We start from the raw sequence: 15039 nt of genomic DNA on the forward strand, positions 1-15039 counted from the left end.
AGCTGTCTTTGCTGAACATTCAGCTGACAGGGGAAGCTTTATCTGAAGGTGAAGGTGACAGTGTAAAGGTAACAGGAAACCTAAGATACATACTTTTAAATTATTTTTAGGTTATATTTTACTGCAAATAATAATTTCATATACTTCTCAAAGACAGTAGTTACATGGCAAAGTGTGAACTGCTTCCCTAATGGAAGAACACCAATGCTATTTCATTTGTAGAAGTTATACTGTGAGAGACATTACTACCTTCTAGAACTAGTGCATCGCTTAATTTTAAGCAAATATTTGACTCTCCGTTCCACTCCCGTAGCAAAACAGCGGTTAACCGAGCCAGCGGTGCTCACGTATGCTGCATCCAGTGGCTGCAGAGCCCCGGGCGGAGGGACGTCCCCGCCGCCTTTCTCGCGCTTTATAAACCTGTTCCTCCACTGGAAACAAGAGACCGCCCCGTCTCCCAACACTGCGCTTCCCGGAGGGGTGGTGGTGCCCGGTCCGCCCAGTGGGGCCTCCCCTGGGGCGGCCCCGGTCAGCTCCCGCCCCGTGGCGCTGGGGGTTCCGGAGACACTCCGACGGGACTGGGACGGGAGGAGCGGAGCGGGGCTCGGCAGCAGCGGGGCCACCACGGTTGGGAGCGGGGTTCGGTGCTGGAGCGGCTCCTCGGCTTTGGGAACGGGTATTCTTTTTGTGATTATAAGTGTCTTTACCGTGTGCGATTTCTTCTCGGTGGTCTTTCTCGGTGGTGCAGTTAGAAAATGTGTCTTCAGCAAAGTAACTCGCTTCTGAAGAAATGGTTTAAGAAATGATCTTGCTGCCGAGGCTGTGCTCAAGAGAGCTGGCAGCAGCAGGCATGGCTCGGGCAACGGTGGTCGTGTCATCCAGCAGTGAAGTGAGCAGCGTTAGGCATGTGCCCTCATGTCCCTGAGGCCAGGTACCCAGAGCATGACCTGTTTCTTTGGCCCTTGGGTGCTGGCACTCACAGGCGGCAGGAGAGACGGCGATGTCCGATGGCAGTGTCTGTTGCATCAGAAGAAAATAATTTTATGCCAACGAATATCTCATTCCTTCTCTGAAGGCTGTTTGGTTAACTTTAGCAGAAAATAGCCTGTTTAATTAGATTAACTAAATTGTCTTAAAGTAATACTGTTTCTGCGGTATCCGAGGTTAAAATCCAGTGGCTGAATAGTCTAATACAAATGATGAAAAGCAGTGCCACAAAGCTAGCTAGGGTGAACTAATGCATGCCTTACAGCTGTTTGGCTTTCGAGTGTTTTTTTTTAAATCATCATTTCTTGGAAATGGCCTGGCTTGGTGTTTAAATGGCACCATGCTTGATGTTTGTGCTTGAGACCTTACGTTAGTATGCTCTTGGCAGTGTTTCAGCGAGCTGGAGAAGAATCGAAACTGATTGTCACGCTAGTAGGCTGTTTTTCTAATAAAACCCGGAAGCTTGTAGTTATCTGAATTAAGATCTCCCTAAATGACTTACAGTGTACCTACTGATATGTATCAGAATAAAGAACATGTGTAATGCAGTTCTGAAAATGGAAAGTGACTGAAAAGGAACTTAGGTATTCTTTCATTCATTAAAAAAGAGCAAGCTAGGAATGTTATTTCCTTAGTTTTCCCGGAACCAGAACAGTATTGTTCTGACTTCCTTTGGAACATTTCTTGTATTCCCTTTCCAAAAGTTTTCGGCTGTCCCTAAGTGTCCTGACTCAAAACTCCTGGAGGGGAAAAACCACTATACCTGGGCACCTGGATGCTCTGCTTCTTCATTACCCATTTGAATAATGATTCAAGAAAGTAAAGACAGAGTGAGGAACTGGTGGGGGTATGCTGGTGCTGGGTTAGAGGGTTTAGCAGCAATTGACTGCTACTTCTGAGTGCAAAGGGAAGAAGCCTGGGGAGCTCCTATGGGTGAGGAGGAAGTCTGACAATATGGGTTCTGGGTAGTACAGTGTATAGGGACAGGGTGTGAAGAATGAGCCTTCCTGATATGAATTCCTTTCCCTTGTGAGCGTTACATCAGATGAGGTTTGGGGATCTGCTGTCAGCTTGATAACCCACGGCTCAATGGTTGCTCTTGGCAGTCGAAGCACCGCTGGGAGCAGATGCGTGTGTTCTTTTGCCTTTCATTTCCTCTCTGCGTCTGTCATGCTGCAGGGTTCAAGTAGTGTGTTTCAGGAGAGCCGGCTGGCAGCCCCTGCGCTTCCCACTCCCAGTGCACAGGCGCAGTGGGGGCACCTCAGACCATCCAGAGACTGTTTCATAAGGGTCATTCACTATCAGACAGCTGCTGTCCATGAAGCGTTTGCCTGGTGCTTCCCTTTTGCCAGCAAAATCGCTTCTCCTTTCCCCTGTGTAAAGCTGAACCAAGGCATCTTTATATCTTATCTGTGCTCCCTTTGGGAGCATGGGCCCAGAACTATAAGTTACTACAGGAATCTGTCAGGCTTTTCCTGGCATAGGCTCTCTTGCATAGCCCTAAACATAATGGCTGCTGCAAGGGGGTGAGGTGATGGGAGCTGGAGCCTGGACCCCACCATCCTCTCTTGCCCTTTAGCGCTTCAGATGGGGGATTTTGGTGAATGTTTGATCAGCAAATATCTCAAGTAATGTAATAAAATGTGAAGGACCCTTAATAATCCTAGCTTAATTTGGGTTGGAAAGGATAACCTTTAGAGGTTATTTGGTCCATTCCTCTGCTTAAAGCCAGCCTAAATTCACATGTAGGTCAGATTGCTCAGAGCCTTGCAAAGATTTTTATCAGATGTATGCAAAGATTCAGAGCTTGTTCTTGAACGCCACGGCCAGCTTATTCGCTACAACACAATTTACTCTCGATTTATTTATATTTACAACATAAATCACAATTTATGTTGTAGATTCAGGTTGCAGCACGTGGCCAGTGTAGTGGGAGGGATTCATGCAGCTACTGTTTTATTGAACCAAAGTTAATTCAGTAATGAACTTTCATTTGCTGAAGCACTTTCTTTCCTTTTTTCTTTAGTTCTAAGGAATTTTGACTCCATTACAAAGAAATAGTATTCTCACTCTTTTGTGTTAGTGGGAGCTAAATGCAAATACCTTTACTTTTCCTTGCAAAGTAATGTTTCAGTGATTGTTCCCTATATTTAAAACTGTTACTAGAACTAATAACACCTAGCAGCTTGTAAAGCCTCATTTTATTAAACTGAAATGAAAATGCAGTCTCCATTGCTTTGTGTAACCCAGATAGCTGGAACCAACTCATTTCTAAGTGACTGGTCTTTCTGTTACTGCTGTTTCTTGACTGAGGTTTCACCACGTGGGAATTTCCCCATGCATAGTGACATCATTGAACAATATATTGTGCAACATAAAGTTGACAAAAGTGAGTTTTTATTCCTCATTCCTTTGGTATTTCACAATTTCATGTTATTTCACAATCTTCATAAATAATTCAGATGAAAAGCAAGGCATGAATGGCAATGTACTAATCTTGGTGACTGAGTTGGATGTGATAGAAGGAGTCTACATAAAAAGCAATAAAAGAATAAAGACAATTTTAGTAAAAGACATAATATTAACTGTTCTGAACATAATGTGTGATGAAATGGGAGTTGAACTTTGTAAAATGTAAATTCTTTATTACTTTTCTTGCCGTAGAGCATATCCCCATTTTCTAAATCCTAGATTGTGCAGTGGCATATATGTGTGGTTGTAGGGAGAAGAAAGATTCTGGGCTATTGTAAAGCCTTTCTTTTGAACAAATCATACGATATGGTCTCTACCCTTCCTTTAGCAAAGGGTTCAGTTTGAATTCTCAGTATTTCACTAAAGTTCAGGTAGCTGCAACATCTCACAGTATAAATTGAGCTTTTTCTAGTTTAAATTATTTTTTTTTAGCATCTTTAATTTGTGCTATTTCTACAAACTGGTAGTTTTCTCAACATATTTTAATATGGTCATATATTAAACATGTCAGTTTTATATTATCAACTGCAAGAACAAGGTTTGAAAAAGCAACACTTTAAGACCAAAACAATAAACAAAGAGGATGTTGTGTGCAAGCTGGAATGTGAGATAGATGCTATGTTATCCCAGAACCATTAAACATCCTAGTGTGATGTCTGCTTTTACTCCGGGAGTAAAAAGCAGGAAGGAACTGTTTTCAGTTTCAGTTTCCTTCCCAGCTTTGAATGGCCATCTTCACCAAACTGAACTAGTTGGAAGACTCATAACAGACAAAATGTATATTACTAGTTTAACTTGAACTGCATTCTGTCTAAAGAATAACTAGGTTTATCATTTGTTATAAAGCTTTCAATCCTATAAAAAGGAACTCCTATGCTGTTCTTTTTTGTACGTCCACTTATGGATCTCCTGGCTGTTTTTGACCCTTGTCTTCAATAAAAGTTGCTGCCATTGTTTTCCTTCTCTCATTACTCCAGAGGCAGAAAGGAATATCTCTTAAGGTTAATGCTGGCATCAGTAAATGTTCTTTCTGCCTTTTTAAACTCCTTTTGACAATTATGGAAAAGTATAAGGAAAAAGACAAGCACTTGGCCCTTTCACTCATGCTGTTCTGCTGTGGGTGCCCACTCCCCTGTGCAAACCCATCATTATCATGTTAAGACGAATACTGGATACATGGTATTTAGTATTACCACTTCAGAAGTGGAACTGAATAAGTGGCAGCATGGCATCAGGGCTGCTCCAGGATTTACCCAAGCAGGTTTTATAGTCAACATCAATATACTAAACCAGTTGCTGCGAAATTACTGCAGTAATTTGTTCATGTGAATTGCATGATGTTTCTGAATGGCTGCACAACGGAGTCTTGCAGTGCAGTGAAATAACTGCACATAGTAATGCTTTCCTCTGACTTGATAATTTCAGGATATTCAAAGCATGAATGCAGGCATAGATCATTCAGACTTATGGTGTGGTGGAGACATAGCCTAGAAGGAAGCAGAGATACTTGCATTTGTAATTCAGTTTTCCCATATGGTTTAGACAGACAAGTATCTTTTTAGCAATAATAGAGAACTTTGAATAGAATCATAGAATCATAGAACAGTTAGGATTGGAAAGGACCTTAAGATCATCTAGTTCCAACCCCCCTGCCATGGGCAGGGACACCTCACACTAAACCATGCCACCCAAGGCCTCATCCAACCTGGCATTGAACACTGCCAAGGATGGAGCATTCACAATCTCCGTGGGCACCATTCCAGTGCTGCACGCTCTTCTCACTGTCCTGAGGATCTCAAATTCGACCATCTCGTGATCGCTGCATCCAAGGCTGCCCTGGAGCGTCACATTTCCAACCAGCCCTTCCCTGTTGGTGAGCACAAGGTCAACCATGGCACCTCTCCTTGTTGGCTCCTCTATTACTTGCAAAAGAAAGTTGTCTTCCACACAATCGAGGAACCTCATAGATTGGTTGTGCTAGGCCGTACCGTCCCTCCAACAGATGTCAGGGTGATTGAAGTCCCCCATGAGAACAAGGGCCTGCGAGCGTGACTAACTCTTGTGTAAAACTATATGTATGTATTAAAAATCCCCCCCCCCTTTTTTTTTTTTTTAGCAGAACTTCTATAGACACATCCATGGCAACACAAAGTGAGTAAAATATAAACAAAATGTCATCTTTTGTTAATATCAAAAGATAATATGGGTCTTTCCACAGTGTTCAAGCAATACTAGCTTAGCTATTAGTTTACTTGCCTGCTATTTTTATGAAATATGTATGAATTTTTGTTGAATATGTTTTGAATTGAAATGATTTACATTTTAAAATTTAATAATTTCCAAAATATAGCTTACATTTTCAGATCTTGATTTCTAAAGTTAAATAAACCAAATAAATCATCTTGAAATTCAAGTTATTTCTGCTTACAAAATGAACTCAGCAAATGTTTTAAATGCATAACCCTCTGAGTCTGCTGGTGAGGCATTAGTGTAGTCCTAACTTGAAAAAATTGTTGGAAAATGTTTTATATAATGAAGAATGACTCTCTGCCAGTCAGTTCTGTACAGGAGGGCAGCCTGTCAGTTCCTTGGCAATTCTTTATATTAAAGCCTGCTTCTAAATATTAATGAACAAAGGCACGTTTGGTCCAAACAGTGAACTGGCCCTGCTTGGACTAGGTGATCTCAAGAAGTCCCTTCCGAGCTAAATGATCCTGTGATTTTGTGACATCTTCATGACATCATGTGCAATACCTGCTTTTTTTCTGTACGTTAAGGATGAGAACTCCTTTAAGTTCTTAAACATTATACTGATGTTTAATATACATATTGTGCATAAATACGAACTTGTTATACAGGTTTTGCTATACAGAAAGCTGCTGCTTAATTTTGTTATGTCTAGTCCGAAAAAGGAGGCAGTGTTGGGGATTTTTCACTGTAGGGCAGGAGGAAATGAGCAATACTCAGAGTTTATGTTCCATTCTTCCAGCACATAAACCTGACCTAGCACCTGGATTTTCAAACATTAACCATGTGCCAGGATATCAAGTCCCATATGGCTACCCTCAACATGCACTTGGGACTTACCAAGGTAGGTTGCTTGTCTACAGATCTGGAAATAAGGACGGGAAATGTGAGGTTTAATTTCACCAGGGGGACCATCTCTGATTTTCTTCTCTGCTGTTACTTTTGCAGAGTTTCTGTTAATTTCTGTTTTGCTAAAAAGTCATCTTTTCCTTTGTGGTGCTGAGCAGTACCAACAGTGGTAGGAGTTAAAGATGTTGGATGTTCCTCAGTGGTTACTGTGTGGAGTTAGGGTGGTATTACTTATGCAAAGCAATTAATGTGTGGCAGCTTCTTGCTGATGATCAGATTTTTTGATTAATATGCTATTTCAGTATTTCACTTTACTTTTCTGTAGAAATCCAGAACTGAAGAAAGAATTGTTTTCCTCTTGCCTGTTCTTCTGATCCATGTGTTTTGTGCCTGTTTCCTACCCTATTGCTGTACTTTGCATGTGGTTGTACCTTGCACTCATTTGCTTTTCTCGTATTTCATTTCCTGCTCCACATTTAAAACGCAGCATTTCTAAATAGCTTCTCATGTTCTGGCAACTAGTTGCTTTCTGAAGAACCAAGTCTAACAATCAGACTCAAGTTGTAGATAAAACGCAAACTGTTTGGCCTGAGTTACTGTGCTGTTCGTAAGTTAAAGCTTGTGCATGTTGTGGCAGGGCAGTCTGAAGTCTAAAAGTACAGTTAGCTTCAGCAGGGAATGAGCATGTGCTGCCTGTGTGATGAAGGTTAGGGGAGCATGCATACACTTATGCATGACAGCAGTAGTTCAGACATGAAAGCGATTTTGTATTCCGTAAGGGTGAATCCTTCTCTAGAGTGGGGTCTCCTGCCACCTACGAATTTTAAGCCACAGCTGTTTTACATCACCTGAGGTACTGTCCTGCTTACCGCCACAGTGTGAGCTTTCATATGTAACAGTCCATGTATTGGAATGTAATGTGAAACACTGGTACTGAACAGATTTGGGCTAAAATCTACAAGTCAGTATCTCGAGCTACAAATAAATAAAATATAAAATATAAAATTCCTCTCTATCAGAGTGAAAACCTACAGTCTACCAGGGAAGTATTAGGTGAGGGAAAAAATATAGTTCTTGTTCTGTAACTTCAGCAGCAACTTCAGCAGCTTCAGCTACGAAGGCTGTGTTGCTGCAAGCAAGGCAGGGCTCTGCACTCAGCCAGGGACGTGGGGTAGGCTGTGAGCACCAAGGCAATGCTGCGTGTGCCATCTGGTGGGGTGCTGAGCATTTAGACCCTGAAGTGCTTCATGAGAGCTTGTGTTTTCCGTCGAGTGGTAACTGGAGAAGATTTACTTGGCATTCACAAAACGTGGAACTATTTTCTCCTTTACTATACACCTCCTCCGTGAAAGAGTTGTGGATTTCCTGAGTTTTGAAAGAGAATGGGAAAGTGCAGGTTTTAGATCCCATTCATTTGGTTTGAAAACTGCAGATGAACTTTGCTAAAAGGACATTTCCTCTCACATAAGTAGAAGGTATGATTCCAGGAACACTTTGTCTGAAAATTCCCCATTTGCTCAACTGACAACTTGTAAATGCCCATACTTTTAATCTATTTTAAGGTTTCTGTCTTCTTTATTTAGAAATAACCTTAATTTATTTATTTCTATTTTTTGAATGCCTGTCTTTATGTGAATAAAATTTCTGGTATATTCAATAATGATTAATTTACTGATTTTGTTTGTTTTTGTCTGGAGCGATTAGAACATCCATATCCAGTATAACTTCTTTGCACAAAAGTATTCATAATTGAAATATATTGTACGTATAAGGATCTTCGTAGCTCAAAATAGTGAATACATTAATCTTTTGAAGATCCATGGGGCAATTCTTTTCTAACATCTAACTTTAATAACTGCATCTCTCCTACCACACCAGGTGTCACAGATGCAGGGAGCTATGGCTTTCAGGTACAGGCCGTGAGAATCCCAGCTGAACTTGCTGTTCCACCCATACAGAATCAGCCCATTGTGAAGGAGGGGACAATCTGGATGCCCATCCCTCCTCCTCTTCCCAACTGCCCTCCTGGACTGCAATACCTCACACAGGTACCTGCACCCTTCCTTCTTCCCCAGAGAACAGGTATTCACCTGAGAAGCAGCCTGCAGCCGTGAAAAAGCTAAAAAAAGTATGTGGCTTTGTTGCAGCTCCGTGGGTTGCTGCTTTTGAGCTGCTAAGTGAAGCCTTTTGTAGTGCAACTGATGTGTGTTTCAGTGTGGAGATGCCTGTTATGGTTGCAGTACTCTTCTGTCAAGTGAGATGCTGAAGGACTAGGGGCACAGGGCTATCATAGAGCTTTCCTATTTCTGAAGGTACCGTTTGTGAGATGTAATGAGATTTGGCAAAGTGTCTGTAATAAATGTATATAATATGTGCACCTGTAGCACTTTAAAAGTGCTTCGTTTTCTACATGGTGCTTTCTTCACACCTCTTCATAATGTTGTTAGCAGAGATGCTAGTCAGACTTCACAACATAGGGAATGCCAATAGCAAAATAAGAATGGTTTCCAAATTGCAGAATATGTCCTTGTACTGTAAAAATACAGTTTATCTTATCACTGGGAGCAAATATCAAGGCTTAACACTGATAGATTTTTGCCAAATCTGCAAATTGCTGAAAAAGAAAAAAAAAAAAAAAAAGGCACCAGTGAGGGAAGGCCATGAGGCCATGTATCCTGAGTTTCCGTGTATCCTGAGTTTCTATATGTCCTCAGTTTCCATGTATCCTGAGTTTCCCTATATCCTGAGTTTCTCAGAGCTGAGCAGTAGCTCTAAAATTTCTTATTTTCCTGCTTTTGTCTGTATGGACTTCTAGTGTAAGCGGCTGGGATATGTGGTGTCAAAGGCTCTCTCAGGCTCTGTAGCTGAGCTAGCTTGAGCCCTCTGTGCTTGTAGCCAGCCCAGCTTGGGTACAACTTCTGTCATCTGCTCCAGTGCCCTGAAACACTGTTGTGCTAATTTGGCAGAGGACAGGATGAGGGTACATGAGCTACTTGCATGCTTTACAGTAGATAATCTGCCTCTAGACAATATATTGATCCATAAATCTGCATTCTGAAATGAAACAGTAATGCTTCTTGAAACTAGGTTTCTCTTATTTACAACTTGTTAACTATTCTGTTTAATTTTTTCAATCATTAACAGATTGACCAGATATTAATTCATCAACAAATTGAACTTCTTGAGAGTAAGTGCGAAGTATTTATGGCAGAGAAATGTTTAAATCCAGTAATCCCATGGAATGATAAAATTTAGACTTTGATACTATCTTTTTAAGGTGGATCACAACCTTTCTCTTTCCTGCCTCTGTTGTCTGTCTTAGTTTCTGCAGAAGTTGTGGAGGAGACAAACAAGAAGATAGGAGGGCAGGGGGTTTAAGCTCGTTCTGTATCTTGAAAGATACATAGCAATGTGACTGAGTAATCTTGGTAGATAGTTAAAGCTGAAGTTCCACTTCCCATGTTATTAATCCACATAATTTCGACTTGCTTCTCTTTGCTGTTTAAAGATGTTATTTTCTGTCCTTTCTTACTCTTTCTAACTCTATAGGCTTGCATGAAGCTCTAGACTAGTTTCCAGGCAATCCTGCTGTTTTAGTGAATTGAACTGCTTTCCTTCTGCTACCCTTATTCCATTCACTTTAAGAATATCAAAGTCATATTATCAGTGTCTTTCAAATGGAAGAAATAAAATGGAACATCCATCTCAGTTGATGCCTACTGTTGCTGCATTTTCTTTCCATAGTGCTTCAAAGAGTGCTTTCATTTTTTAGAGAAATTAATCAACATTTCTGTCCTGGCTCTTGTTGTTTTCTATTTGTGCTGCTGTGAATCTTGACTGTGAGACATTTTTTATGGCCTTTTCATTTGAATGTTCTTGCTTCACCAAATTCACAAGTTTTCTTTTTAATTCTCATCCCTTCAGCTCTTCCTTCCCTGGGAATCTTCCATGCTGTGTTATTTATATAATTGTGGTGCTTGCTCTGGCAGTAGGTGTCCCTGTCTGGTGGGAGGAGACTGATGGACATCTCTCTACAATTTCTGCCTTGTCATGTGCACGGTAGCTTCTCTTCTCTGAACTTCTCTGTCAGGCTGCTCTGTGCAAGGGTCCTTCTCCACCACTTCCTTTTGCCCGTAGCTGCCTCTGACAGACTTTGAGGGAGGCCTGCCTTCCCAAAGGGTAGCTTTAGAGTTAGCATGGTGACTTTTCTGACCAGATGCACCTCAGAAATTTAACCGTTCTGTTCCTGTTTTTCAGTTCTGACTGGCTTTGAAACAAACAACAAATACGAAATCAAGAATACGCTGGGGCAAAGGGTATACTTTGCAGCAGAGGACACTGACTGCTGTACCAGGAACTGCTGTGGGCCATCACGACCCTTCACCATTCGGATTATAGACAACCTGGGCCATGAGGTGATAACACTGCAGAGACCCCTCCGGTGTTCTTCATGCTGCTTTCCCTGCTGCTTACAGGAGGTGAGTTGCTCCCTCTCACTTTCTTCCTTCACATAGGAAGTGGTCCATCTGTGCAGTTTTGAGATGGGGCTGTCTTGAGTTAGGCAAGGTGAAACAAGTCAGGTTTTTCCTGTAAATTGTGGGGAGAGAGAGCTGTGGGATTTGCTTACGAGGTCCTTGGTCTGGCAAGAAGCAAGTTTGCTGCAACACTTGGATTCACTTTGGCCATTTCTGATTACGGTAATGAAAAATTTGATTAAACAGCATAGCAGGGAACTTGTGGCCATTACCAAAATCTGTGCTGGAGATGAACTTGCAATGTAAGAGTTAGGCAGTGGCTTTCATAAAGTAACAGCTAGAGTTTTCAATTTACTGCTGCTGTGAAAACTATAGTGAAATTCAACATGAGATGATGAGCTTTTTTAATATGAATATAATCATGGGGTGATGCAACTTCTGAAATTGCAAATCTGAGGTTCTTACTGAGGGATATGTAGTAGCTGCATCCTGTAACGTGTTCAGTGAATGCTTTCAGGATGCTCAAAGCCTTTCTTTGACTTTGATCTTTATACTGGAGATGTATATGAGGTCTGAAATTTGTGTGCAGTTTTTTGAAAACATTCACAGAAAACCCCATGCAGCTTCATCCATTGGAAAGCCAGATTGTTGTGGAAAAATAAGTTGTGTTTGGTTTGTATGTTATGGTGGGGTTTGTCAAACAAACTTAACAAAGCATGACTGCTCACTTGGAGGTTTTCTTTTTCCTGTGAAGATGGAAGTTCAGGCGCCGCCAGGAACACCAGTTGGTTATGTTGTCCAGAACTGGCATGCCTGCCTGCCAAAGTTTACCATTCAAGATGAGAAAAGAATGGATATATTGAAAATTTCTGGCCCATGTGTTGCCTGCAGCTGTTGTGATGATGTTAATTTTGAGGTATGCAAGGCTAAAAGTTGTTTGTATGTATCTTCTTTCAGGTAGTAGTTTGATAGTAGTTTATTGCTTGAATTGTTGCTTGAACTTGTTAACTGAACTGTAACATATTAATTAGTACAGAATACTTTAATGCTAGTATAATCAACTCACTTCTCTAGATATGTAGATTACTCTAGGTAAACCAGAAAAACTTCCAGAATTGATGTCTTAAAGCCATTCATCAGTGATCAGTGAGACTGATTCCCTGAGGTTGCACACAGATCTGTTAATTTAAATATTTAGCAGCAAAGTTTTTTTGAATCTATTGTGTTTGGGCCTAACAAAAAGATGTTATTCTCAGCTGTGTCATGTATTTATTAAAATGACTTCCTACAATCACTCATTTAATAATTTAATAATCATGTAATGACCAAGTAAATCAATATAATTTAGACCTAAAATATAGATTTGAATGACTAAAGACTTACAACTTTCACTTAAAAATAATAGTGACTAATGCATCATTATTTTCATACACGTTAATTAGTAGATACAGTAGTTTGTCATTTAATATTTAAAATGATCTTGCAAATAGTTGCTAAAGCAAATTTAGTATAATTTTATTTTGCATATTAGATTTTGCAACTCTGACAACTGCATCTAACTTTAGGAAATACTAAAGGGCAAATTTCTGTTTTGTAACATAACAATGTAGTTTGTTTAATTTTCACTCCAGCAGCACCTGATACATGGCAGGAGAAATTAATTTGCTCTCTTGGTTAAAAGACAACACTTTCAGCAGTGTGTGTACATGTGTGTAGTAGGTGTCTTCCAACACCATTAAAGTATCGAACTCTGTAGTTAGATTTAGAATTGAGTTCTTGTCTGTGCTACTTAAGGCTGACTTTGTGATAGTCAGGGCTGGTTTTTGGTACAGTTACATTCAATGACTGCATTAATTCAAATAACACAATCTGTAGCTTTCACATGGATCTGTCACGAACAGGGTTTGAGAATATTATGAATGACAGATTTTATGGGTTTTTTTAATTTTATATTTAACTAGGTGAAATCTGTAGATGAGACTGCTACTGTTGGAAGGATTTCTAAGCAGTGGACTGGATTTTTGAAAGAAGCCTTTACAGATGTGGATAACTTTGGAATCACATTCCCAATGGACCTTGATGTGAAAATGAAAGCTGTCATGATCGGTGCTTGTTTCCTTATTGTAAGTCTGTCATTCACTGATACTTGAGTATGAACTGGCTTTTTTATTTTTATGTTCAAAATGTACTGTTAAAGAATTTGATTCTGAGCTCCTTGAAATGGGCCGTAACTTGTTGTGAAATTGCTATGTGTAGAACTAAACACAGAAGGCAACAAGGAATTATTTCAGATAATAAGCTTGTTCTAGACTACATGAAGTGCTAATTGCATTTAAGAAGAGCTACATATCTGATGGGACTGAGAAACCCTGTAAAGGGAAGACTCTTTACATAGTCTATAACATTACATTAATAGAGGAAAGAATGTTTATGTGGATGGTGAAACCATGAAAGTGCACATCAGCAATTGCCAAGAGACCAAACCAGAGCAGCCTGCTGAGCTGGCAAAGTGGACAGCTGGATGTGGCAGCTATTTCCTCCTGACTCTCCTTCTAGGAAGTGTGTGAAGCACTGAGCTGAACAGGATTAAATGCTCTCAGAGGAGTCATTTCCAATGCGAGGGACTTCTGTGGAGGCAAAGCACATCTAACTTGATACAACACTTTTCAGCTGCACTCTGACTCTGCTGTGTCAAATATTGCAGTGCAGCTCACTTTGCTCTTTGTATGTATATGTGCGTATGCGATAACACTCATGTTTCCGCTTACCAGTGCAATTCAGCATCAGGTACAATTTCAAAAAGTGCTCTGCTTCTGTGCTGGCAGAGCTGCAGACGAAGAGGAAAGGGGCATGTGAAGCACCTTGAGTTTGGAGCATTCTTACCAGCCTCTTAGCAGCTCTATGCATGAAACAGATTTTTTTAGCTGTATTCGTTCATGTGCTGCCATGTGCGTGAAGTACAGTGTTAGTGAGTGCAAGCAACCCAGGACTCCAGACACAGAAACTGGGGCCCCCAGGTGTAAAATAAAGATAGTCATCATTATGATGGACTCCACTTTAAGGTAAAATTGAAGGGGCTGAGTGAAGTCTAACAAAGCCAGGGCAGGAATCCTGCTTAAAGGAAGCATAGCTTCAGCTGGTGATAATTTAAAGTTTCCAAGTAGGTCTTTCACCATCTCTTTCTTTCTCTGAGGGTGTCCTATTCTGAGAGACTCAGGTAATGTGGGATGGAGGGAGGTGGCCCCATCATCTTCTTATCTTTGAGGCTTCTGAGAGGAAGGGGCTTTGAATACCTTGCAAAGCAACCAGAAGATCTCTGAACTAAGAATCACATTTAAGAAGTGTTTCATTTGCTTTTTGTTGCCTTCTTAGGACTTCATGTTTTTTGAGCATGCTGGTGATAACCAACAGCGAGCAGGAGTTTGGCAATGAAAACTTTTATATAGAAGAAGAATATAAATCTCCCAACTTTACAGTGGATTTCAGAGCTCCAGTAAGAATGTGAGAAATGTGTATCTTGTGCTACTGCAAGTTTATATTTCTATAAACTAAAAGCTTTACATTTTGTTGTGGGTTTTTCTTTGTAGTAAATAGTAGTAAATAATTTGTAGTATTCAAATAAGAATACTTTGTACAGGTCAAACCAGAAACTTACAGAAATATATAGCAACCTTTCTTTACAAGAAATTTGGAATTGTAAAATAACTACTTATAGTTACTTTAATTCATAAAAAAAAGAGGACTTCTATATTCATTATTAATATAAGCAAGAAGCCTAATAAAGAGGTCCTGATCTTTTTCTGTGTATCCTTCTTTGGTACTTTTGCGTTGGTGTTCACATTTTGTTGTTTCCAACTTCTTACCAAACATACACATTCAAACCAAGGTAAGTTTGAACCAGATGATTCTTGAGGTCCCTTCCAACCTGGTATTCTCTGATTTTCTGATTCTGTGATCTAAGTGAAGAAAACTATCAAAAATCACTGTAAAATTGTATAGTGATGGTGAT

The 15039-nt window shown here is 40.3% G+C and overlaps 1 protein-coding gene across 4 annotated transcripts; it reads left to right on the top strand.

Annotated features, from left to right (window-relative positions):
- The first annotated feature begins 565 nt into the window (after positions 1 to 565).
- Positions 566 to 14727, top strand: LOC308224068 (phospholipid scramblase 1-like). 4 transcript variants are annotated; one of them, XM_080623696.1, is made up of 9 exons: positions 566 to 676; positions 5576 to 5610; positions 6449 to 6550; positions 8434 to 8603; positions 9700 to 9742; positions 10813 to 11033; positions 11785 to 11946; positions 12992 to 13153; positions 14403 to 14727. In XM_080623696.1, exons 2-9 carry the CDS (start codon positions 5598 to 5600, stop codon positions 14460 to 14462), a joined length of 933 nt encoding a protein of 310 aa, XP_080479822.1. In that variant the 5' UTR covers positions 566 to 676; positions 5576 to 5597; the 3' UTR covers positions 14463 to 14727. The 4 variants fall into 4 exon arrangements, with proteins under 4 accessions (XP_080479822.1, XP_080479824.1, XP_080479825.1 ...); XM_080623697.1 differs by having other exon boundaries at positions 599 to 676; positions 5579 to 5610; XM_080623698.1 differs by lacking the exon at positions 5576 to 5610 and having other exon boundaries at positions 591 to 676.
- Positions 14728 to 15039: the final 312 nt, after the last annotated feature.

Source organism: Psittacula echo (assembly GCF_963264785.1).
Source record: "Psittacula echo genome assembly, chromosome: 7".
Lineage (NCBI taxonomy): Eukaryota > Metazoa > Chordata > Aves > Psittaciformes > Psittacidae > Psittacula > Psittacula echo.